Source organism: Nelumbo lutea, chromosome 3 (genome assembly GCF_056320005.1).
Source record: "Nelumbo lutea isolate HS-2025 chromosome 3, American lotus-T2T, whole genome shotgun sequence".
In the NCBI taxonomy this organism is placed as follows: domain Eukaryota; kingdom Viridiplantae; phylum Streptophyta; class Magnoliopsida; order Proteales; family Nelumbonaceae; genus Nelumbo; species Nelumbo lutea.
Window position 1 is genome coordinate 113,009,051 of NC_142686.1, and position 23,731 is coordinate 113,032,781.

General features: G+C 36.0%; 2 protein-coding genes and 1 long non-coding RNA gene across 3 annotated transcripts; 2 read left to right on the forward strand and 1 right to left on the reverse strand.

The window, feature by feature from the left end:
• The first annotated feature begins 1,643 nt into the window (after positions 1 to 1,643).
• Positions 1,644 to 3,562, forward strand: LOC148867721 (uncharacterized). Its single transcript, XM_088974621.1, has 3 exons — positions 1,644 to 2,084; positions 2,276 to 2,413; positions 2,880 to 3,562. Exons 1-3 carry the CDS (start codon positions 1,864 to 1,866, stop codon positions 3,427 to 3,429), a joined length of 909 nt encoding a protein of 302 aa, XP_088830747.1. The 5' UTR covers positions 1,644 to 1,863; the 3' UTR covers positions 3,430 to 3,562.
• Positions 3,563 to 7,244: 3,682 nt separating this feature from the next.
• LOC148867722 (uncharacterized) lies at positions 7,245 to 9,296 on the forward strand. The gene is made up of 3 exons (XR_016109207.1): positions 7,245 to 7,579; positions 8,241 to 8,807; positions 8,964 to 9,296. It is a non-coding gene; the product is annotated as an uncharacterized LOC148867722 (long non-coding RNA).
• Positions 9,297 to 10,740: 1,444 nt separating this feature from the next.
• Positions 10,741 to 22,417, reverse strand: LOC148867723 (ATP-dependent Clp protease proteolytic subunit 5, chloroplastic-like). The gene is made up of 9 exons (XM_088975209.1): positions 21,936 to 22,417; positions 21,735 to 21,854; positions 21,508 to 21,625; positions 21,316 to 21,408; positions 14,431 to 14,476; positions 14,278 to 14,350; positions 13,132 to 13,166; positions 12,915 to 13,003; positions 10,741 to 11,165 (listed from the first exon to the last, which is right to left on the reverse strand). Exons 1-9 carry the CDS (start codon positions 22,061 to 22,063, stop codon positions 10,962 to 10,964), a joined length of 906 nt encoding a protein of 301 aa, XP_088831335.1. The 5' UTR covers positions 22,064 to 22,417; the 3' UTR covers positions 10,741 to 10,961.
• Positions 22,418 to 23,731: the final 1,314 nt, after the last annotated feature.

The window sequence follows — 23,731 nt, forward strand, 5'->3', positions numbered from 1 at the left end:
CATCTAAGATGCTCAAGTGATGTAAGCATTCATCATTTAAGAAAATTGAAGATGACTTCGGATTGACTCCCTATAGGGTACATCTACACATGCCCCATAACATATCTAGATGTGCACCGGAAACATTTCCAATACTTGTCATGGGAGATATTCCCAATGCACAATTGGGATGTTCTATGTGGCTTGTGTAGGGCATACTCAGTAGGGAGCCAATGCGAATTCAATGGAGATTTGTCATTTGATGTGATCCATTAACATCTCTTTTTCGTTCTACTTTATCTCATTTTTCTAAACCTTCATCACTCCATAATCCATATTCTTATGAACACTCCCGTGCTAAAGAAAAGAGTAAATTGCATATTAATATCCTGTATTTTGGGGTTAGTCTCACTTTAGTGCTGAGCTTCAAAATGTTCCATTCGTAGTACTTGAACTCGAAAAAACCGTCAATTTAATTTTCAAATAGAATGTAAAAGGGCATAAATACCCTTTGAATTTTGAATAGGTGAGAAGAGCATAATTTTGAAATGGACAAAACAGCCTTATTTAAATCCCTTGTTCACTTTATGCCCTAACCTTTTTGTCGAAGAACCAGTGCATCCCACCTAAGAATCTATACGAAATAAAATGTCAATAGAGAAGATGATGTCATTTTCGGAGAAGAGGGATTTAAATTGCCATCATTGTAATCCTTTTCTTGAATTATTAAATTTATAATAAAGGGGGTTTTAGACCGGCATTATTACTATAGAAGACGAGTAATTCTTGATGTCACCAAGGTAAAATGGTCTCAAAAACATTAAAAAGGATATATTCTAAACCAATGGTTTTTGAGATCTTCTGCTAACAAAACAAGTTTCAACCCTCAACCAATAACACATCACACCCCATCATAAGATTGGGACCCGTCATGTATGAAATGTGCAGTGTGAAATCATGTTGGTAGAGGGTTGGAACGTATTTTATTGGTAGGTGATCTGTACTCGTTTTTGAGAATTCAGATATTCTAGTGGGACATTTTGAAGTTTAGAGACTAAAGTAAAATTAACTCCAATATATAGGGTATTAATATGCAATTTAACAAAAAAGTTTTCTTTATATTGATTTTTTTTTTTTTTTATTTTGCAGATATGCGAGCTCTCCGGCCACTATATACTTACTATGTATAATAATAATAATAAGAAGAAGGAAAGAGATGGGAAGAAAGGCTTTGCCTTCGAAGCCCCGAAATAATGACTTTTGGATCCAACATCCGTGCATTTTGCACAAAACGGCAAAATAAATACCAGTTTAGGTGTTTTTGGGGTTGGGTTTCAGGTTTCTAGTCCGGTCCGAGTAGGGAGCTCCGCTCCCCTCCTATCCAGTATCCAGATTCCAGTATCCACTCAAAAAAGAATTTAGTTAAATAAATGATGATATATGATAGTCACCCTATTCCTACCTCAGCTCAAACTCATGGTGCAATGGTGCTACAGCTCCACCATGAACATCATTGATTCAACTAACACGCTGACGCTACCAACTATATTTGCTTGCATCAGCACACTGGACCCACTTCTCTATTCAGACGGCCAGGATCGTCTGATCTGTGCTGGTCATGATTGAGTTCTTCAATTGAATCATCATCATCAGAGAGAGAGAGAGAGAGAGTACGTTGATTATTTGTAAGTTGTAACTACAATTGTTTTTTTTTTATAGGCAATGGCTTTTGTGTTAAATGAGATTGAAAAAGAAGAGAAAGCAACTTGGGCTTTGTCATCTCTTGTCCCCCCCCCCCTCTCTGTGGATTAATTAATTGGAACTCTGCTTTGATTCTCTGTAACTCCCATCTCTCCATCTTTTCGCCATCTCCCTCTCTGTTTGATGATCAGATTTTTTGATACTTCAAGCCAGAAGCAAAGAAGAAATAAAATAAGATCCATGGGAGAAGAGACTGCTGTAAACAAGTTACAGGAACAAGGACAAGAAGAAGAAGAAAAAGAAAGCCAGAACAGATCTACAATAGATACTGCTTCTTCTTATGCAAAAGCAAATTCCAAGCCTTCAAAAGACAAGAAAATAGAAAACCAAGCATCCAAAAGAAGGTGGGTGTGTTTTCTTTTCCTTTCTTTTCTTTTCTTTTTTAACTTGGCAAGTGGCTCACTAATGTTCTTTTAGTTTCAAAATTTTTTGCTTGGGTTTGATTTTAGAAGATACTGTAAGGCTGAATTTCTTCCATTTCTTTCTTGCCAAGTGATCCAGTAGAATTTATGCATGTCTTTTGTAATCATGATAGGAAGGTGGTTCAGAAGACTGTGGTCACAGTGAGAATAGAAGCAAATGCTGACACACAGAAAAGTGAAGGGCCACCTTCTGATTTTTGGTGCTGGAGGAAATATGGACAGAAACCCATCAAAGGATCTCCTTACCCAAGGTATGTCTCCTTTTGCTTTCTTTTTCCCTCTTCCTTCTTAAGATGTCATGATTTCTCATGCAAACTCTTACAATAGTCTATCAACTTCTTTCCTTTTCCCCCCTGGTTATAGTTTCTCATCTTCTCCTTCTAAACTTCATTTTAGGGAAAAACATTAAAAATACAAGCTTTGGTTTTTAGTTTTTTATTTTCTCCTGGTGATGCCTTAATCCCAAATCATGGTAGACATACTTTATATGGGTTTTAGGATCTTTTTTTTTTTTTTTTTTTTTCTGCTTCCTTTTATTCTCTCATTTTTTCTATAGGAATTCTCCAAGCATATTGTTCTCATGAGCTAAAGCAAAAAAGCGTTGTTGAATTGTCTCTGATGCAGTGCTTTAAATTCTCATTCCAAGTCAAATTTAACATTGAGGAACATTAAGGAATTAAATCTTATTGTCTCCTTTTCCCATTCGATTTCTTACAGGGGCTATTATAGGTGCAGCACATCTAAGGGTTGTTCAGCTAAAAAGCAAGTAGAGAGATGTAGAACGGATGCTTCAATGCTCATCATAACCTACACCTCCAGCCATAACCATCCAGGTCCTGATCTCCGCACTATCGACCCAAACCAACAATCACAACAAACCCCAGAAAGTCAGCCCACTGAGGAACTCCCTGCCACCATAATACAACAACAACAGCAACAACAGACAATTACTAGTGAGGAAGAGAAAGATGCCCAAGAAAACCATCTCCAATACTCCCAATCTCCTATGGATTGCTCACAGGACAATCCCACCAAGCAGGAAGAAGACCCTTCAACAACAGAACCAGAGAAGACCCAAAACTCATTTAATCTCCTCTTTGATGAAAATAATCCTCTCTCCTTTCCCCCTCTTATGGCATTCCCAACCTCCAAAGCGGAAGAAAATGACTTCTTTGATGAGCTTGAAGAGCTACCCATATCTTCATCTTTAAGTGGCATCATGAGGAGTAATTTCTTTGATGAAAGGATCCTTATTCTTCCATTCTGAGAGTATTTAAGCAAATGTAGCAGAAATGCTCAGATATCATATTAATTATCATAGAGCACTAGTGTATGTCTTTGATTGTAACTTTTATTTGTTTATTGAAAAGGAGGAAAGAAGTGACTCTTCTCTGGGCTGAGATTCTGAGAATTAACATAAAAAAGCGGAATAGTTTGGGATCAAATGGTTACGAATATCGACAAATGGGAGATCCAAGGAGACACTGTGAAGTGCACCGAGGAGGTAACGGATGGTCCTCCGTGTTTTGTGCTTTTTGGTAGAAAAGAGAAGATAGATGCCACGAAATTCATGAGGTGGCTGGCTTCCCGAATCCTCATTACTACTATTGCAGTTCTTCCGATTGGGGACTCGACTCTCAAGACACGAGCACTCTTTGTCTCTATCCTCCCTACGTTTGGGGAAAATTTTGGCCGTCTATATTCGATAGCTCAAGGTACCTGCTACCTTTGCTGGTAAATAGTGGACTGGGTTTGTCCAATTCAATCCAGTCCAATGTGAGTCCATTACAAATGGACCAGGTCTAATTCAATCCATTAAAATATTTTGGACCATTTTGGACCAGTGCAATTCAATGTTTGGACTGTCTAATCTGTTCAATTTTATTTTAATTTAGATTATTTTTAACCCAAACCTGATTCATTGACACCTATATTCTTATATTCTATTGTCCCAATCCAATTCAATCCAATATAAATTCATTATGATGGACTAAGTCCAATTTAATGTTTGGACTGACAATTTGTTCAATTTTATTTTAATTTAAATTATTTTTAATCCAAACCTGATCCATTGACATCTATATTCTTATCTTATATTGTCTCAATCCAACCTAATCCAATATAAAATCATTATGATAGACCAAGTCCAATTCAATCCAATAAATACTTTAGACTATTAAATCTGGGCCGGTCCAATTCAATGTATTTTATTGGTCCATCCAATCCATCCAAATTGATTTTGGTTTGGACGGGATCCAACACAAAATTGATCCATTAACACCTCTACTGGTAAAATCTCTCTAGCCAGTCATAACGGAGACCTGGGATCTGAGTCCTGCCTTCAACAGGGTTGAGGGGATTTAGGAGTTTTGGGAGCGAGGTACCTGAATGGGTGCCTGTTTGGAAAGGCTTTAACGCAGTGGCTTCTAACTTTGAAAGATGGACCCCACATAAAAAGATTATAAACGATGTTTGGTGAAAACCCCAAAACACTTTAATTAAGACAAGAACGTGACTTTCCAGTGAAACTGCTTTTAGTATAACTTCTTCAAAGCAGCTCAATGAAAGCAGTTCAGTCGAAGCTGAAGCCCTAACAAACGGGCCCTAGGTATTTATTCTCTAACATGCCTCTCACGACTTAAGTAATCCGGATTCACTCATGCAAAAATTCATCAGGCTTTAAGTATGGGCAAGCACAGATCCATCCTTATATTAATTATAACGTGGGTGACAAGGATCGAACGCTAAATCACTTAACTAAATAAGCTCCGATACCATCTTAATGAACCGTTTAACATAAAACCTTAAGCTGTTTGGTGAAATACCTAAATAGTTATTTATTCTCATTGTACAATGAGTATTACACTAAGCATTTGCTCCAAAACTTGACACTGGTTGCCTTGTTGTGAGGTCTCAGTCGGCTGAATCACTGTATCACCATTCTTGGGTTGTTATCTCAATTACAAACTTGAGAAATAGTAGAAAAAAGAGGTTGAATTAATCTTGTTTTGCAAGGATGAAATCCTGCAGGTACAAAATCAATTGCTCAAGTTAAAAAAGAAAACAAAAAATCTTATCTTCTGATTGCCTCAGGGCGGGGGAATCGATGAAATAGAGCTTCCAAGTAGGTCCACACTACATTGATTGCACAATGTATGAGGAACTAGAAAATGAAATGCGTCCTCACCCTCTTTTTTTCATTTTTGTTTTGTTTGCAATAGGGATAAACCGTGAAGTAAATGCCAGACTGAAAAGATATTGATTGAGATGCCACCCGAAAACATAAAACAAAAACAATCGTTAGTGAGAGAAGAGCTGGAAATTGCATGGCACAAGCACAATTTGTTGCAAGGTTGTAAGGTTGGGGAATATCATATTTCGTCTTTTAGTGTGTTTGGTTGTAGATTTACATTATTTTTATTTGGGAATCTTATCTATATGTATCTTAGGCCGCCAACCCCCACCTCCCACATGGTCCCAGTCTTAAAACTCCATCCAACAAACGTGATATGGTTTAAGATTCTCCCCCTAGGCCTAGCTCTGTGAATTTATTGATGTAAACAAACTTGTAAAGCAAAGAATTCTGAGCTACTTGTTAATGTTTGTCCATGGTTGGATCCTGTGCAACACTAAATGTAGTAGCTTTTGAACTACTAAGGTGGTGGTCCTTTACATTTACAACATCCCTAGTGAATCACATCAATGAATGATTGATCTATCTACTGTGAAATCGAATATTGAAGCCTTCTTCCATAATTATTGCCTGAGTTTGGAACAGTATGGTATGGAATATGGAATATGGAATCACATCAATGAGGCAGACCCACAATCTAGGTCTTGCTTTTCTCGAAACCACAGATTTCCCGAAGAGGGCGCTTTGGGTTTTGGAGCCACAGGACTATACAACCAACCTCAGATTCTGCAAATTAGAAGAGAGGACCAACATGGGGTTAAGAATTAAGATTTAAGGCTCCGTTTGGTTTGTAGGAAGATTTGGGTGGGATGGAAAAATGTAAAAACTTATACTTTTATTGTTTGATTTTAGATATGGGAAAATAACGGGAAAAACACTGTGGCGAAGAGGAAGCCACTGTAGGGTGCTCTCTTTCACCAAGATGAAAACGAACAGTAGTTCACCGATGGAAAGCGAAGATGATGAACGATAAACAGTGCCGCAGAACTAGGATCAAGTGGGGAAGGTAGCAGATATGGGTTTGAAAGGGGAGATAGAAGAAGAAGAAGAAGAAGAAGAAGAAGAAGAAGAAGAAGAAAGAGAAGCCGCCGTCACTGCTCTACTTCTGGGTTCAATCAGATAAGGTAGCAGATCTGGGTTCAAAAGGGGAGGTAGCAGAAGAAGAAAGGGAAGCCACCGCTGCTGCTCTGCTTCTGGGTTCGGACAGGGAAGGTAGCAAATCTGGATTCGAAAGGGGAGGTAGGAGAAGAAGAAGAAAGAGAAGCTGCCACCGCTGCTCTGCTTCTGGGTTCGAACAGGGAAAGGGAGGTAGCATTGGTTCTTTGTCATCGATGGTAACAATGATTTCTCAAAAATTTCCATTGAGGTCGTATGGTTTTGGTGCGACTCCAAATCTATGATTTTGGAATCTAACATCCCACATTTTTCTCATCTCATCTCTCTATTTCCCTCAAAACAAATAAGAGAAAAGGGAAGAATATTTCCTTTTTCTCATCCCCATCCCACAAACCAAACGGAGCCTAAGAGGGTGCCTACCTCACAGTTTGACACTACCTGGTGCCTACACCTAAGAAGTGTGGAAAAAAATCACACCCACGGATTAATCTTCATTAAAAAAAAAAGTCCCAATCAGAATCAGAACCGATATATTAAAAATTAGAATAAACTGAAATAGGATTTCATTCCGAAAGGAGAGGGAGGAAATGGTCATCCCCTCAAGTCGGGGAATGCCATTCTAACAGGTCCAACCAAATAGTTGAGATCGAGATGACCCATTCCAATTCTAATTCCAGACCTGTCTTCCTGCAAAACCAACAGGCCCTAATAATCTTTACGGTGGCCTAGTTCCTTCATATGTGCTATAAAGTGTTTCAAAGGTACTGTAGCTCCAGCGAGGGCAGTTCACATTCAGGGTTCTGCCCAGGTTTTAAAAACTGATATGGAAATTGAACCACTTTGGCCATCGGTTCAACCATCCAGGTCGAGTGGATCAAAATGGTCAAGGTACAATTTTAGGTGTTCATTGCATCTTGACCATTGAATTAGCATTTAAGTCAACAAATAGAGAGAAGAGGTAGCTGTAAGAAAAAATGTAAGAAAAAAAGAAAGAAAGGAGGAGGAGGAGGGCTTGGTGGTTCACCTGCAATGGCAGCGGCAGCGGCAGCCGCAATGGCAACGGTAACAGATAGCAGTGGCGAACTGGCAGCAGCAGATCCGACCTCAGGTCTCATCTCAGTTCTCTTGCATCTCATCTCAGATTTGAGATCTGAAAACTGATCTAACTGATCTCATTTCAATCTCTCCCCCATCTCTCGATCTGCTCTCTGTTAAGTGTTAACGGTTCAATAAACCATGCCTCACTGCAAGGATCAAATGGTTTAACGGTTCGACCGCCCAAGTCAGCGTCAGCGGTTTTCTGACATTTTCAACAATTTTTTTTTTTTTTAAGAAAAGCAGTTCATAATATAACAAAACCAGACCTGACCGATTCCCAATTTTTCCAGTCCAACCATCCAATCCGGTCCCATTTTGAAAACATTGGTTCTGCCTTTCCCCATTAACCTTTTCCTTTTTCAAACCGTTTTCTGGGGTAAGAGAAACTTCATGCCAAAAACAAAGGTCGGCAGAGAGTCCTGAGTACCGGCCCTGGTGTGAAGGAATTTCCCAGATGAGCCCAGCCATCTAGCATAAAACAAATTAAAATGCGACTTTGATAGAGACGGGTTTGTTGTTAAGCGGCTTTTGTATTTTCTCCTCTTTTTCTGAAATCTGCTTTGTCGTTGAGCCCACTAAATGATATTTGTATCACAATTACAATTACTAAAAGATCGTAAAAGAAGATGAAAGACGTGTGCCAACCTCTTAATTCTATTGTGTTGGGGCAGGAGTAGATCATTGATCATCTCTCTTCTTCATTTTGCCATATCCCCCATTGAATGAGCTGTGAAACTTTTACGGAGATCGAGACATAAATGGTGGAGTTATTACTTCTTGATTCAAATGCATTAGAGCAGCGAATTCAGATGAAGGAAAGCGACAACCAACAAGGTCCAATGAGCTTAAACTTGCTGATGGAAGGGGGGCTAAAGTGGTCGAGATCATGGACCACTTTCCTCCAACTGCCCAAACTACGTGAAAAGATCTCTATTAGCTGAATTCCACATGTCTAAGAAAATACACCCATAACAGCAAGTTCTAATTGCTCGAGTTGAAGCTAGAAAAGAAAAGCAAATACCAGTGGATACTCCTAAACTGGAGTTATAAAGATCAATACCTATGAAACTCTTCTAGTAAGGAAGAAATCACATTGAATTCTCTCACCTCCTATGTGCTTCCTATGCAAGGTAAGTTTTAGCCCACAGCCCCAACTATCATCTATTAATATCCAATAATTTTCTACTCAGGATTTTGGAGCATGCAAGGTTCAAAATATCGACAAATATACGAAAAAGGTATTGTAATGACCACCGCTAAAAGCTTGTGACTGCTAGCATATATCCGATTACACCGGCTGTCCAAATTTGTTAGTTCCATGGATTTCTCAAAAAAAAAAAAAAATTCTGAAAATTATAAAAATAACACTTTAAATGTTTTTTTTTTTATTGCAGGAGAGAATTATAAGATGGATCTACAAATTATCTATTAAACTCATTGATCCAACAATAGCTTATATCAAAAATGATTTTTTTCTTAATTTTTAGGAAAAGTTTGAAAATTAAAAATATATATATTTCATATATTCTAAATAATCTTCATGATAAAGAAGAACTATAAGATGGATCTATCAGAATTTTTGATCCAACAACAATTTAATGCACCTTGTAATGATTGGAAGCACAAACATTTATGCATTATAAGGTTATTGTACAGTATCCACATGCTCTAGACTTGGTAATGTTGATTGTAATGCATCTCTTCATATAAACTATTACTGTTTTTACACCCTGGTTATTTCAACCTTTGATTTAGTATTATTAATGTATCCATGTTTTTCACCAACATATTCAAATGCATCCATGTTTTTCCACTGTATCCATGGATATTCAAAGTGTATTGTAATACATATCCATATCCAAGCTTATCAATATGATGATTCATGTACTGATATTTTGAGCCTTGAGAGCATGTCTTTAACCCCCTTGGATGGTCATTGATTTCAATTAAACCTTCGGAAGGGGGAAATTCTTTGGAAGTTTACAACCGGAATCTCAATCAAATGATCTATGCTGGGTGAATACAACTAACCTAGAGAATTTCTCTTTTTCCACATATGGTATTCGAAGATGGTCAAAGAATAGCATCAACACCATAGTTGTCAAGTCATTGCCTACTTGAGCAACAGAAATGACTAGGCATCTTATTAGGGAACTAGCCAAAAGCTATTTATTTTGTAAAATTTTTATCACTTAGGGGCCCAAGTGACTAGATGCCCCACCGTTGCCTAGAATCGCCTAGGCACCTTGACAACTATGCTCAATGCAAAAGGCTTCACTTAGCATACCTTCCTCTGTGGGACAAGATTAAAAATGAACTTTGATGGATTTAGCCTTGGGAACCCCGGTGATTCAAGTATGGGGGGTGCACTTAGGGACTTAAATCGGAAAATCAAAATGGCATTCTTTGGGCCAATAGGGACTTGCAACTGCATTCAAGAACTCCAAGTTTTTCAAGAATTGAAATTCGTAGTATCTTCTGGCTTTTGGAGATATCATGCTACAAGGGGGGATTCTAAAACCATCAGGTCATGGCTGGAAGCTTAGTAGTCTGGGCCATGGAAGGTCAGACATCTGATTAGAGAAGCAACTGGCAAGTGGCAACACACTTGGATGTGGGTTTCTTCCAGATTCCTCAATCTGCTAACACACGTGATGACTCACTACCTTGTGAAAGTGTTGGCACACAGGCTTTTGGTGTGGGGAGAATATCCTTTGTGCTAAAATCAGAGAATTGTATTTTTTTAATTAGGTGCATATGGGGAGGATGTCTTGCTCCTTGTGCAACATACTGTTGTAAATACACTTATATTCTGATAATAAAAGTTTGTACTTTGTAGTTACTGATAAAGAAAAAAAAGACTCAAGACCTGGTGAAATACCAGGTGGGATGAGAATAGAGGGATCTGCTGACACACTTGATAACTTGCTAGCTTGTGAAAGTGTTAACAGAGGCTTTTGGTGTGGGGTGAATATACTTTGTGCTAAAATCAGAGAGAATTATATGGGAGCTCAATTAGGGACATAGGAGGATCAATATGGCTTGCTCCTTGTGCTTGCACATACTGTTATACACTGTATATTCCAATAGTGCAGTTACTTACAGAAAAGAAAAAGAAAAAAAGATTCAAGACCTGATGAAATACCTACCACATGTGATGAGAATAGAGGGTTGGCTAGATAAACAAATGGAGATTTAATGGATAGATCATGCACATCAAAATGTATTCACTTCAAATTTGTTACTCTATCTCTATTGCAGTCTTCCTTTAGTACCAATGATGCGCAAGCTATTGAAGGATGAGAAATTTCATAACTTAAGCTTTCTAAAATGAAATCTCACACAACAACAGAGAGAGCAACTAATTTGTGAATTTGACATGGAGACCGTCTTCACTGGTCGGTGACAGGTGTTAGCGGCTGAAGGGCTTTCAAAGGGTTCATGATTACACCATCAATTAGTCCATATTCTTTGGCTTCTTTTGCACTCATGAAGAAATCACGGTCAGTATCCTGGTTGATCTTCTCAAGGCTTTGGCCAGTGTGGTAGGAGAGGTAACCATTCAGGTTAGCCTTGTGGTGCAACATTTCATTAGCCTGGAGAAAGATGGATACTGATTATCAAATAGAATTCCATATGCCAGACAAAAAGCTCCAAGGAAAATATGCTGATGATGAAGTGACACATTCAAAACATGTGAGATAGACATTTCCACGGGCACGCGCACACACACACACACACATCCTCTCATGTACATCTTCCTCTCCCCCTTTGGAAATAAAAGTACCTTTTTTTTCAAATATATATATATATATAACTAGGTATGTATATAATACAAACATAAAGTACATTAAAGCCAATTTTAATTATCCATACTGGTGTAAGAGAACGTGTTATGCTTGTATACAAGTAAAGAACAAACATACAAGTTTATATTACATAATCAAATTTTACTTTTATGACCTGCACCAATCCCAAAGCAAGTATCCCCTTATATAGTATAGATATCATTTTTTTGGATGATGTATGTGCATATCACATACTCATAGTTCCATCATAATATTATTATGCATGTTCTATACTTGTATTTTATATACTTGAAAAATAGGTATGCTCACAATATACTTGTTTATATATGTGACTTTACAATTTTCCAAATCAATACAATATAAATCATCACATCATCTAAGCCTTATTCCCAACTATTTGGGGCCAGCTACAAAAATCCTGTTTCGCTATTCCATTCTGTTTAATGCCATATTCATTATTAAATAACGGGCACCCCCACCTTCATGGTACATGCATGTAATATTCTTAATCTTTGAATATAGGCATGTAACTTTGAACTTTGATCTGGTTGTCCATTTGAATTACTTAGTATATGTTTGGAATCGATGCTGCAGTTGCAACACCGTTTTCCGAGAAAATGGTGCTCCTGATGTGTGGCTTGGAGTACCGTTTTCTCAGAAAACGGTGCCTTTATTTTTGTTTGGAATTGTTGCTGCCAGGTAGGACGTTTCCTGGAGCAACAGCAACTTTTTCTGTTTGGTACCATTGCTCCAGGAAACGTTTTCAGCACTGGTACCCATTATGCAGTGCCACATCACTGCCCTGTTGGCAGCAACGAGCTGCAGCTCCAGGAAACGCCAAATTTGGCATTGCTCCAAGCCATGGCTTACTGATTTCCGAGGCGTGGTTTGGAGCACCGTTTTTTATGAAAAAACGGTTCCAAACAAATGCCCGTTTCCTGGAGCACCGTTTTTTCCGATGTGGCGCCGTTGCTCCAGGAAATGGCAACGATGCCAAACAGCCCCTAAATCTATTATAATATCAAATGATAGTATTCTATTCAAAAGATTAAAAAAACGTGTTAGTATCCTCCTGTGTTTTTCTCTTCTACAAAATAAGAAAAAAGATCAGGGCAAATTAGGAAATGTATCGCTTGTGCATATTATTCACAAAGCAGGTGATGGAGAAGGAATCAAAGAAACAAGATTGAAGGAAAACATTAGAAAGAAATGGCTTCAGTACCTGGAGTAGTGATAGAAGGGGGAAGGGAAGTTCAGACAACTGTTGGAGAAGAAGCCTCTCCAAACAGCACTTCATTAATAATATATAGTCTATTAGGCATCATGACAGAGCATCAAATAACATGTTAATTGAAAATGACAACCAAACTAGCCTCAATAGAGGCAACCTTCATAAATTATATAGTAATCATATGCATTCTAAAAATATAATGAGAAACTACCAAATAATATGTTATTTTAAAATGACAACAAAACATGCCTAAACGTCCTATGAAAGACGTGAAAGAAAATAGTAATAAAATAGGTAACTTTTACCTGGATGTCTATATCAGTCTGCCCACCTTGAGCCCCACCAAGAGGTTGATGGATCATTATCCTCGAGTTTGGTAAACTATAACGTTTCCCTTTATTGATTAAAAATTTCAATATGAAAAGGAGCATATCCAGAGAAACACATCATGAGCCAGGAAAAAAGAGAAGAAAAAATTAGACATCCTCTGCTCTTAGGAAGAGAAAGATATGTATACATTACCTTTGGTGCCAGCACTCAGAAGGAAAGCCCCCATACTGTTCACAAGTAGGCCATTATGAGTACAATAGCTCAGTAGGCCGATGACTTATTGCAAACCACAATTGTCAAGTTCTAGACAAGGAACACACTAGAACTAACATTCTAAATATTTGCATTGCAATTCTAACAACAATCCATGCTCCCATACTCAAGCATGAAACCACCGAGTCCCCTTTAACAACAATCCATATTAACTCTACCACAGGTCCACAGTCTGATGCCTATCTATCTGCTCATTTTACAAAAGAGGTAAAATTCCATCCTCTGATCATTCTGCCAACTACTGGTAGTTATTTATACTAGTACCACCTTAACCTGTGTCTCTCATAAGATTGCCTACACATGCTAGCACAGATATACATGGATTATACTTGTATATTTACATGGATATTGTACTTAAATTGATATACACATAAATGAATACATGTATATCAAGCATATCACACACATAGATTCAGAACTAATTTGTTAAGACATTTAATTTACATTTATGCAAAATTACTTGTATTATTATTTAGATATGAACATCCAAACAGTTGGACAGATGACAATGAAAGCTTCATATTGAAATGCAACTTGTGACCTACACAGGGTGACAGTCCAACCAGTACAAACAAGCTCCACTGTAAAATTAAGCAATAAAAAAATAGGACTTCCACCATCCAAATTCAGCCCCCACCCCCCTCTCCAGGGACTGGGACAAAATCCTAGAACCATGAACATTCTGGATGAAGCACAATGAACAATACACACATGCATTATGGTGCATACTACACCATATATTTAATCATTACTGAATAGTAACAGTAGAGAACTCCAACATTGAAGCAGAAGAATCAAATAAAGATATATAGCAAAAATGTATACATGGAATGTTAATTATAATTATAGCACCATTGAGAGAAATTATAAAGTTTTAGTTAAGCAATAGAAATTTTTTCACCATCTGTAAACTATAGCATGTTTAATGAGGAAAAGTGAAACATATACATTAACGCAATACAAGAAAAAAGTGAAAAAAAAAAAAGAATGGAAAGCAGGAGGAATCAAAATCTGTGAACTGTAAAGGCAGCATGATATGATAAAATCTACAATAAATGGGCCTACCTAGCTGCCAATCCAACACAAACGGTTGAAACATCAGGACGGATATGCCTCATGGTATCAAATATAGCCATACCTGCCAAGGATTTATGTAGTAGCTTAGACGAACAAAGCCAGGGTGTCTATGTGATATAGAAGGTATAGATTTGTTCTTACCAGCTGTCACCGAACCCCCTGGAGAATTTACATACATTACAATATCCTGTTATAAAATGTAAATAAATGTATTAAATTGTATGTCATGATTATTAATGGCTAAGCAGGAGTAGAAGGTTGGGTTGGAAAAGATAACAACCATAAGCAACAAAGAATAAAAGATATATCACAAGCACAGACACATTGGTCCCAACTATCTAGAGTATTGGGATGGGTGGACTGGATATAAGATCTAACCTTTGGCCTTTTTTGCACATAGTGGTGGCTCACAGCCTCAAAATCATGTTGTTATGCTTGTCAGTCCAAGATTTTAGCATTACAAACACAGAGACACAAACAACCAAAAAATAAAAAATAAAAAGAATGCAAACTCAAAGAGTTAACTGGGATGTGAAAGGCTTGTATTGCTGTTTACCAGAGATGAAATCTTAAAGATAGCAAATAATGCAAACAGAAAGGCCTAAATATATCACCAGAAGGTCATTAAATTATGGGCAAATTTCTTAAACTATCCCTACTGTTTAGCGAATTGGCAAACTGCACCCTTACTGTTTAACTATTGTCTTAAACCATCCCTACTGTTTCTGACCATTGTCATCGCCGTTAAGTCGTAACGGAAATGATGAAATGTCCCTTTTGCCCTTAGTTTCTTCCTCATTTAACCTAATTCAAAATCTCCCCTTCCTCCGGTCTAGATGTTATCGTCCCCAACTTCACAATGGGAACATTTTTTTTTGATAAATCTCACAATGGGAACATTGCATGCCAGCAACTCCTCTGAGTTCTTTTCTTCCTCTCCTTAGACCCCTTTCTCTCTCTCTCTCTCTCTCTCTCTCAACTTCTCTCTCCATCTCTCTCTATGTTACCCCCAACTACCCAACTCAGGTAAACCAACCCCAGAGCACCATTGAAAATGGTAGAAGATAACTGTAAAAAGTGAAAGCATTGGATGCAGGTGGAAGGTTGAATTCTTCTTGGCAATGTTTGAATATTTTATTTAAATATCAAAATAGATTTTTTAAATGAAATATTATAATCTACAATCGAACAGGGCGGAGAAGGCCATCTGCTACTCTGCTCTACAACTAGTCCAACGTGGATGGAGAAGGCCATCAGTGCTGGTACAACCCTCGAGGGCAAGATCACAGAGGGCAAGGGCTCCTGCTACGGTGGACGAGTTGGGAAGCTCTACGAGCAGACTGGCATGGATGGAGAAGGCCATCCGCTGGTACAACCCTTGAGGGCGAGGGCTCTTGCTGTGGTGGCCAAGTTGGGAAGCTCTACTACTCTACGCACTTGGCTGCCGACGGCACTCTGTGCACCTAATCATCACAGAGAGCAAAGGCTCTTACTGCAGTGGACAAGTTGGGAAGCTTTGCTCCTCTGCAGTCTGTACAAATATCTCTAACAAAGATTTGAGTAAGAAACATGCGGAGAAGGGAAGCTTAGTGATATGTGAGGCCATTGCGGAGACAGCACCAATGCAAGCAGACTGGATGACGGAATCATAGTTGTCAAGGACTAGGCACCCTTGGCCAGGCGCCTCACCTAAACGCCTTGACTTTTAGCAACTAGGCGCCCTTCTAGCGATTAAGCGCCTGCCTAGGCGACAAAAATGACAAGGCAGGCGCCTTTTATAATATCATTTATATTGCTGTATCTTATTAATGTATGTGTTAATACATTTTGTTTTAATGTTTTACTATTAAAATTTAAAAGATCAAAGGGTTTTGAGAAGAGAAAAGAAAAGAAAGGGGAAAGAAACAACAGAATAATAAAGTTCTTTTTTCTATTCTCTCTCTAATTAAATAAAACAGAAACTCCATCCTTGTTTTTTTTTCTATTTTACTTTCCATCTTGAATATTTATCATATAAAGTTAATAACCTTCTTTAGCTGCTAATTAATATGAATTTGCTCTATTAAATACTTATTATAGTAGTATTATTTTTGAAAATAATGAAATTAATATATGTAAAAGATTTTTATCTTTTAGATGTGATGATTAGCCACATTTTTAGAGGAAATTTAATGTTCTTAACAAAGAGAATTGCTATTTTTCAATTAACATACATGCTGAATGGTATATAAAACTAGGAAACTAGCCAAAAGTCAGTTTTTCATATGATAAAATTTTTATCGCCTAGGCGACTAGGCACCCCAGTCTCGCCTAGAATCGCCTAGACGCCTTGAAAACTATGGGCAGAATCAGGGTCTCTGAGGTGACTTCATGGTTTCAAATGTCGCTAATGTCGCCCGACATATGTTGATGTCGAGGCTCACCGACATGAAAATGGATGGTAATATAAAAATTACATTACGCCGGTCGACCAAATTGGTCCAAATAACCAAAAAAATACAGTTTTTCCTATTATGTCGACAAGATGTCGATTAATGTATATTAAAAATATAATATATTAGTATATTATATTAATATAATACAATATATTAATATAGATTATTCCATTAATAATTTCTATTTAATATTTCAAATAAAATATTTATAAAAAGAATTAACAAAATATAAAAACAAAAGAATAAATTAATTACTTTATAATATAAAACATAAAATATTTTTCAAGTAATAAAATATTAACTAGTTAATATTTTTAAAATATTTATTAAAATCAGAAAATGTTTATTAAATTTTATAACAAACCGTATTCTACGTTTAATATAAAAAATCAGAATAAATTTTATACTAAATCATAATTTATTATAAATTTAGTATTAAAAATCATAATATATTCATTAAGCTTTATAAGAAATCAGAATTTATCATAATCTTAATACTACAAAAAGGAGAATCAGTTTATTAAATTTATAATAAAACATAATGTATTATAACTTTAATATTTAAAAAATCAGAATAAATTTATTTCTATTTACTAGTGTGAAATAAATATATTAGAATTTATAATAAATCACAATTAAAAATAAGAAAAGAAAATATCAGATAACCTTGTAAAAACATCAAAATGCATAATAAATCAGTAAATCGTCATTTACTAATTTGTTATTGATCTTAGTTTCTTAGCTTTATATAATGGTTGGGAATAAGATAATAGTCTAGAATATGTATTAATGCTTCTTTTATCATTTTACAAAATTTCTTTGCATATTTCCACAATGTCTCTAATTTTTACAATATTTCCCCTCGACATTTATGATATATGTCCTATATTTTGGTAAGTGACATTTACGAGCGATGGATTTGAGCTTGGAGGTAGCAATGGCATAAGTGTCTCGGTCATAGTTGTCAAGGCCCTTGGAGGCTCGCCTCGCCCAGTCGCCTAGCAGTTTTGTATTCTGTCTTATAATATACTTTTATATGGTTACTTTTTGTTAGATTATAATTATAAAATAGACATTATTAAACAAAGATATTCATTTTTTGTGTTTATAAACTAATTTCTTTTTATTATTTTCTTATTTGTTAGGGTTTAATCAACACAAACATTGTTAACTGCTGTATTGAACCCTCAAAAATATTCTTCTTCTTTTCCTATAACAAAAATAGGGGTTTAGTCCCCATATTTTTTGAATTTTCTTTTCTTCTTTTTCTTCTCATAAATATATTGATTTTCTAGATATAAGCATGAAGTTTATAATTTTCTTATGAAAATTATGGATAGTTATTAAGGAAAGATGGTTATGGAACCTAGGGAACTACCTAGGATATGTATTTTTCACTTAAAAAAATCCATCGCCTAGGCAAAGTCTAGGCACCCACCTAGGCAACTAGGCGACAAGGCGCCCCCTGCCGCCTAGCCTCGCCTTGGCGCCTTGAAAACTATGGTCTCGGTCAGAGAGTTTGTTGAGGTAGGTAATATGTTGTTTTTTGATCAGTAGGTAATGACATGTTTGAGATAGTGGAAGCATTTTGGGGTGGAGTCAGGGATGATCGTTTTGACTAAGCCGTTGCCAGAGATGGAGAATAATGGGCATCAAAAACCCGCATTTGTGAGAGGTGGGTCAGGTGTAAAGCAATGGTGCAACTGATATCTACGACAACATTGTCAGACTTGAAAACTATGGATGGTCTCGGTTAGAGAGCTTGTTGAGGTAGGTAATGACATGTTTGAGATAGTGGAAGCATTTTGGGGTGGAGTCAGGGATGATCGTTTTGACTGAGCCATTGCCAAAGACGGAGAATAATGGGCGTCAAAAACCCGCATTTGTGAGAGGTGGGTCAGGTGGAAAGCAATGGCACAACTGATATCTACGGCAACATTGTCAGGCTTCTTTGACGTTCATTCAAACAGTTAGTTGAGATGTTCGTCGGTTGCGTAGGTTCATCTTACTGACTCTGAAGCTGCAATTGAAGATATTATTGTTGTGATATTATCGTTGCTTCCCTTCTGTGCATTTCGACCTCTGTGAGTGCTCCGATGTTCTCCAACTTCAATGGTTGGTACTCATCGGACCGAAGTCTTTACTGGATATCAATTGGAAAAATCCAAGAAAAGGAAAGGCCATCACAGATTGGAAAGGGAGTGATCACTGATAGCATCTGTGTAGTGTTAGAGGCCTACCCGAAGAATTCGGAGTGCTCGAAGATGAGGGGTCATATGACTCCCGGAGAAACGTATCCAGCTAGAAGACCAAGGTTTAAAATGTCGATGTCGATGAAAATGTCGCTTACCAAAGTATAGGACATATGTCGGAAATGTCAAGGGGAAATATTGTAAAAATTAGACATTGTGGAAATATTATGAAATATGTGGAAATGTGCAAAGATATTTTGTAAAATGATAAAAAAAAACATGAATACATATTTCTAGACTATTATCTTATTCCCAACCATTATATAAAGCTAAGAAACTAAGATCAATAACAAATTAGTAAATGACGACTTAATGATTTATTATGCATTTTGATGTTTTTACAAGGTTATCTGATATTTTCTTTTCTTATTTTTAATTCTGATTTATTATAAATTCTAATATATTTATTTCACACAAGTAAATAGAAATACATTTATATTAAAGTTATAATACATTATGTTTTATTATAAATTTAATAAACTGATTCTCCTTTTTGTAGTATTAAGATTATGATAAATTCTGATTTCTTATAAAACTTAATGAATTTATTATGATTTTTAGTACTAAATTTATAATAAATTATGATTTAGTATAAAATTTATTCTGATTTTTTATATTAAATGTAGAATATGATTTATTATAAAATTTAATAAACATTTCTGATTTTAATAAATATTTTAAAAAATACTAACTAGTTAATGTTTTATTACTTGAAAAATATTTTATGTTTTATAATATAAAGTAACTAATATATTCTTTTGTTTTTATACTTTGCTAATTCTTTTTTATAAATATTTTTTTTGAAATATTAAATAGAAATTATTAATGGAAATATTATTAATGTACATTAGTCGACATCTTGTCGAAATTAGTTCACATCCTGTCGACATAATAGGAAAAACTGCATTTTTTTTTTTGTTATTTGGACCGATTTGGTAGGAAATGTCGATCGAAATAATGTAATTTTTATATTACCATCTATTTTCATGTCGGTGAGCCTCGACATCGACATATGTCAAGCGACATTAGCGACATTTGAAATCATGTAGAAGACTGAGGGCAAAAGATGAAGAGGGTAATATTGGGTTTAAAAAAAATTATTTGTCACGTGGTGTCACATATGTACGGATTTTGATAGAACATTAACGGATGCTAACGACAAGGGTAGAGCTAGTCAATTGTCAAAAACAATAGGGGTGGTTTAAGACAACAGTTAAACAGTAAGGGTACAGTTGTACTTTAAGAAATTTGCCCTTAAATTATTTAAATTTTAAACTCCCATGCAAAGATAGATCAACTGGATGCATTCTTATTATCCATCTTTTATGCCTTTTAGTAGGTAATCTTTTCAGGACCAATATTTTCCACACAAGCTTCTTTTTCCTCCTAAGGAAGTGAGCAACTAACATACAAGCTGCTCTATCAATTACCTGACAGGCCAGGTACACTTATCTTCCAAGTGGAACTAAAATCCTGTGTATGAAGGTGACAGATAGGTGCTGGTAACGTCTCCAGATTTGTTTGCCCTAGATTGGGATTTTATAGTGCCTTTTAGGCCTGAGTTACTGCTATTGGCAGCTCCCTACATAGTTGTCAAGAGGTCGCCTAGGCAACTAGGTGCTCTTGGCTGGTCTCCTCGCCCAAATGCCTTGACTTATGGCCACTAGGCACCCACCTAGGCGATAAAAATGTCAAGGTTGGTGCCTAATTATAATATCATTTATATTGATGCATCTTATAAATTTGTGTGTGAATACATTTTAGTATATTTTATATATCATTTATACTTTGTTCTTTTGTTTTAATTTTTATTGTTGAAATTTAAAAGATCAAAAGGTTTTGAGGAGAGAAAAGGAAAGAAATAATAGAAGCATAGAGGTTTCTCTTTTTTTTTTTCTGTTCTCTCTATCTCTATTCAATTAAATAAAACAGAAAAAAAAAAGAGAAACCTCTATGCTTCTATTATTTCTTTTTTTTCTATTTTACTTTTCATCTTGAGTTTTTATCATATAAAGTTAATAACCTCCTTTAGTTGCTAATCGATTTGAAATTGCTCAGTTCAATACTTATTGTAGTAGTACTATTTTTGAAAATAATGAAATTAATATATGTAGAGGATTTTTATCTTTTAGATATGTTGATTTGCCACATTTCTAGAGGAAATTTAATGTTTTTAATAAAGAGAATTGCTATTTCTTCAATTAATATGCATGCTGAAGCCTGAATGGTACATAAAACTAGGGAAATAGCCAAAAATTACTTCTTTATATTATAAAATCCTTTATCACCTGGGCAAACAAATCACAGTTAAGTAAACAGAGAAAAGGATAAGTTAAAACCTTGTTGGGATCCACTGCATCGAGATATAGAAGCTGGGCAACAATTATGTTGGCCATGTCATCGTCAACAGCACCACCACAACGTATTATTCTCTGAATCCAATTCCACATAAATTCAGAAGCTAATAAATACGTAAACGACACTACAGAATTCGTAATTTGAAAGAAGACTATCCTAATTCTATCTCTTACATGTTGAAAGAGCTGGCTGATAACACTCTGGAAACGCTCTTGAACCATAGGAGGCGGTCCTTGCCCTCCTTGAGCATAGGCAGGAAAGTAAGGAGAAGATGGAACTTGCAAATCATCCCTATACAATCAAGTAATATGTTTTCAGAAAAGAAAATGGATAAACCTAAATATGACCATAAGAGTGCATCGACTACGACAAATTGTACCGACAAACATAAATAAGTTACCTAATAGACCAAATCCCTTGCCGCGAACTCGTCTCCGGAGCCCAAAATCCATCGGAGTAAATGGCCTTGGTTGGATAAATCCGAGGGATTTTCTCCTTAGAAACCAAACTTGTTAATTTCCTGTAGAGTAGACGAGAAATCTCAGAGCGAAATCTATCAAGAAAGTTGAAGAGAAGGGAAGGGATGAAGAATAAGAAAAACCTGGGACGTAGAGGGTCAAAAGGGAGAGGCAGCTTCTGGGTTTCGGAACGGGACGTAGGGTTGGAGGAGAAGGCGAGGGAGTTGAATCTGAGAGTTGAAGTCGACGTTGCGACGCATGAATGCGCCATTGAAGGTAGTAGCTAAGCACTGGACTGGACCAACCACTGAAAAGGAAGCTTGGTATCGGAGTTTTCTTCTCTTTGTATCTGCCGTCTTATCCACTATTAAAAAGGGGAACGTTCGAGCGCAACAGCGGCACCGGACTCCTCCGATCACGAGAGAAGAGTATTTTATGTTTAGGCGCGATGCGACCAAGAGAATGAGAGATGGAATCTCGTCACTTGGGCTTGGCGCTTGCGCTTTAACTTGGGGTGTTCCGTAACGTTTGTATACGATTGTGGCAGGACCTATTCACACCACATCATTGTTTAAGGTGGACGATTGACGGAAAGTGTTTACACCATTCTCCCTTCATTTTATACATCTCAGTATAATTTTGTGGAATAATTTATAATTTGAAATAATAATATAAAATAATAATTGATAAAATAAAACATCAATATATAATTATTAATAAATATATTTATTATTATAATATTATCTTCTATAATAAATAATTAAAAAAATAATATAAATTAAAATACATTAAAAAATTAAGTAAAAATTAGGATAGTTAGACATATATAATATAAGTGTGTTACACCAAATCATTCTCACAAATTGTCTATGCGTTGTGAATGATAAATTAGGGTGTGGATCATCCCTATTCATACTATTTTGTGGGTGGAAATTATACATACAAAACAGAACGTTGCATTCTATCATGAACAAGACCAAAATAGTCCCATCCGCGATATATTCGCACTACCAAACACCCTCTAAATATCATTATGTGCTTGCAATCCAATGTGTACCATAAAAACAAAACGGATAGCATGCACACCTTTGTGCTCATTAAGTTGCTATTCACTAACGTGGTGGGATCTAATTCGGACTCACACAAGAAAGTAGGGTGAGCATTTGGTTTTTTTCGATTAAAAACCAAAACAATCAAACCAATATTTTTTATTTGATTTTCAGTTAAAACTGAATTTTATGTAATATAAGTTAATATAATACATAATATATAATATGTAAATTTAACTTTTTTAATTAATCAAAATTTTAAACCTCAAAATCGAAATAATCAAATCGATACCAATTTTTTTGGTTCAGTTTTTCGGTTTTAATTGAAAAATGCTCACCCCTAGTAATAAATAACCAGTATCATAAAATTGGTACCAATCAAATGGTGTTTATCGAAATTCATGAGGTTTTTTATTTGTCGGTTTCTCCATGTATCATTTCTTTCTAGCAGCATAGATTTTTCCTTAGAAGGGAGCAAAGATATGTTTAAGTGCCAATTTGGAAGAGATTTCACACAACTTCTAGCATTTTATGAGCCAAAAAACTTTAAAAATTGTAAAGCCCTATCTATTAGGGGGAAATTCTCAATTAGTACCCTGTATTTTGGGCCTAGTACCACTTTGGTCCTTGAGCTTTAAAATGTGATAATTCAGTATTAAAACCTTTAAAACATTTCAATCTATTACCTATTGTTAAACAGCCATTAAGTGGCATTTGAAAAGACGTAAATGCTCTTGGAGTGTCATCTAATTCTCTTTATCAAATATCCCATCTGGTGGGTATTTTGATGATTCCAGCTTTCTTGAATAAAAAAAAAAATTTAAAACTGTTCTTTTTTATCAACATTTAAATCATTGATAAATGACACTCGAAATATCTGTTTATTAAAA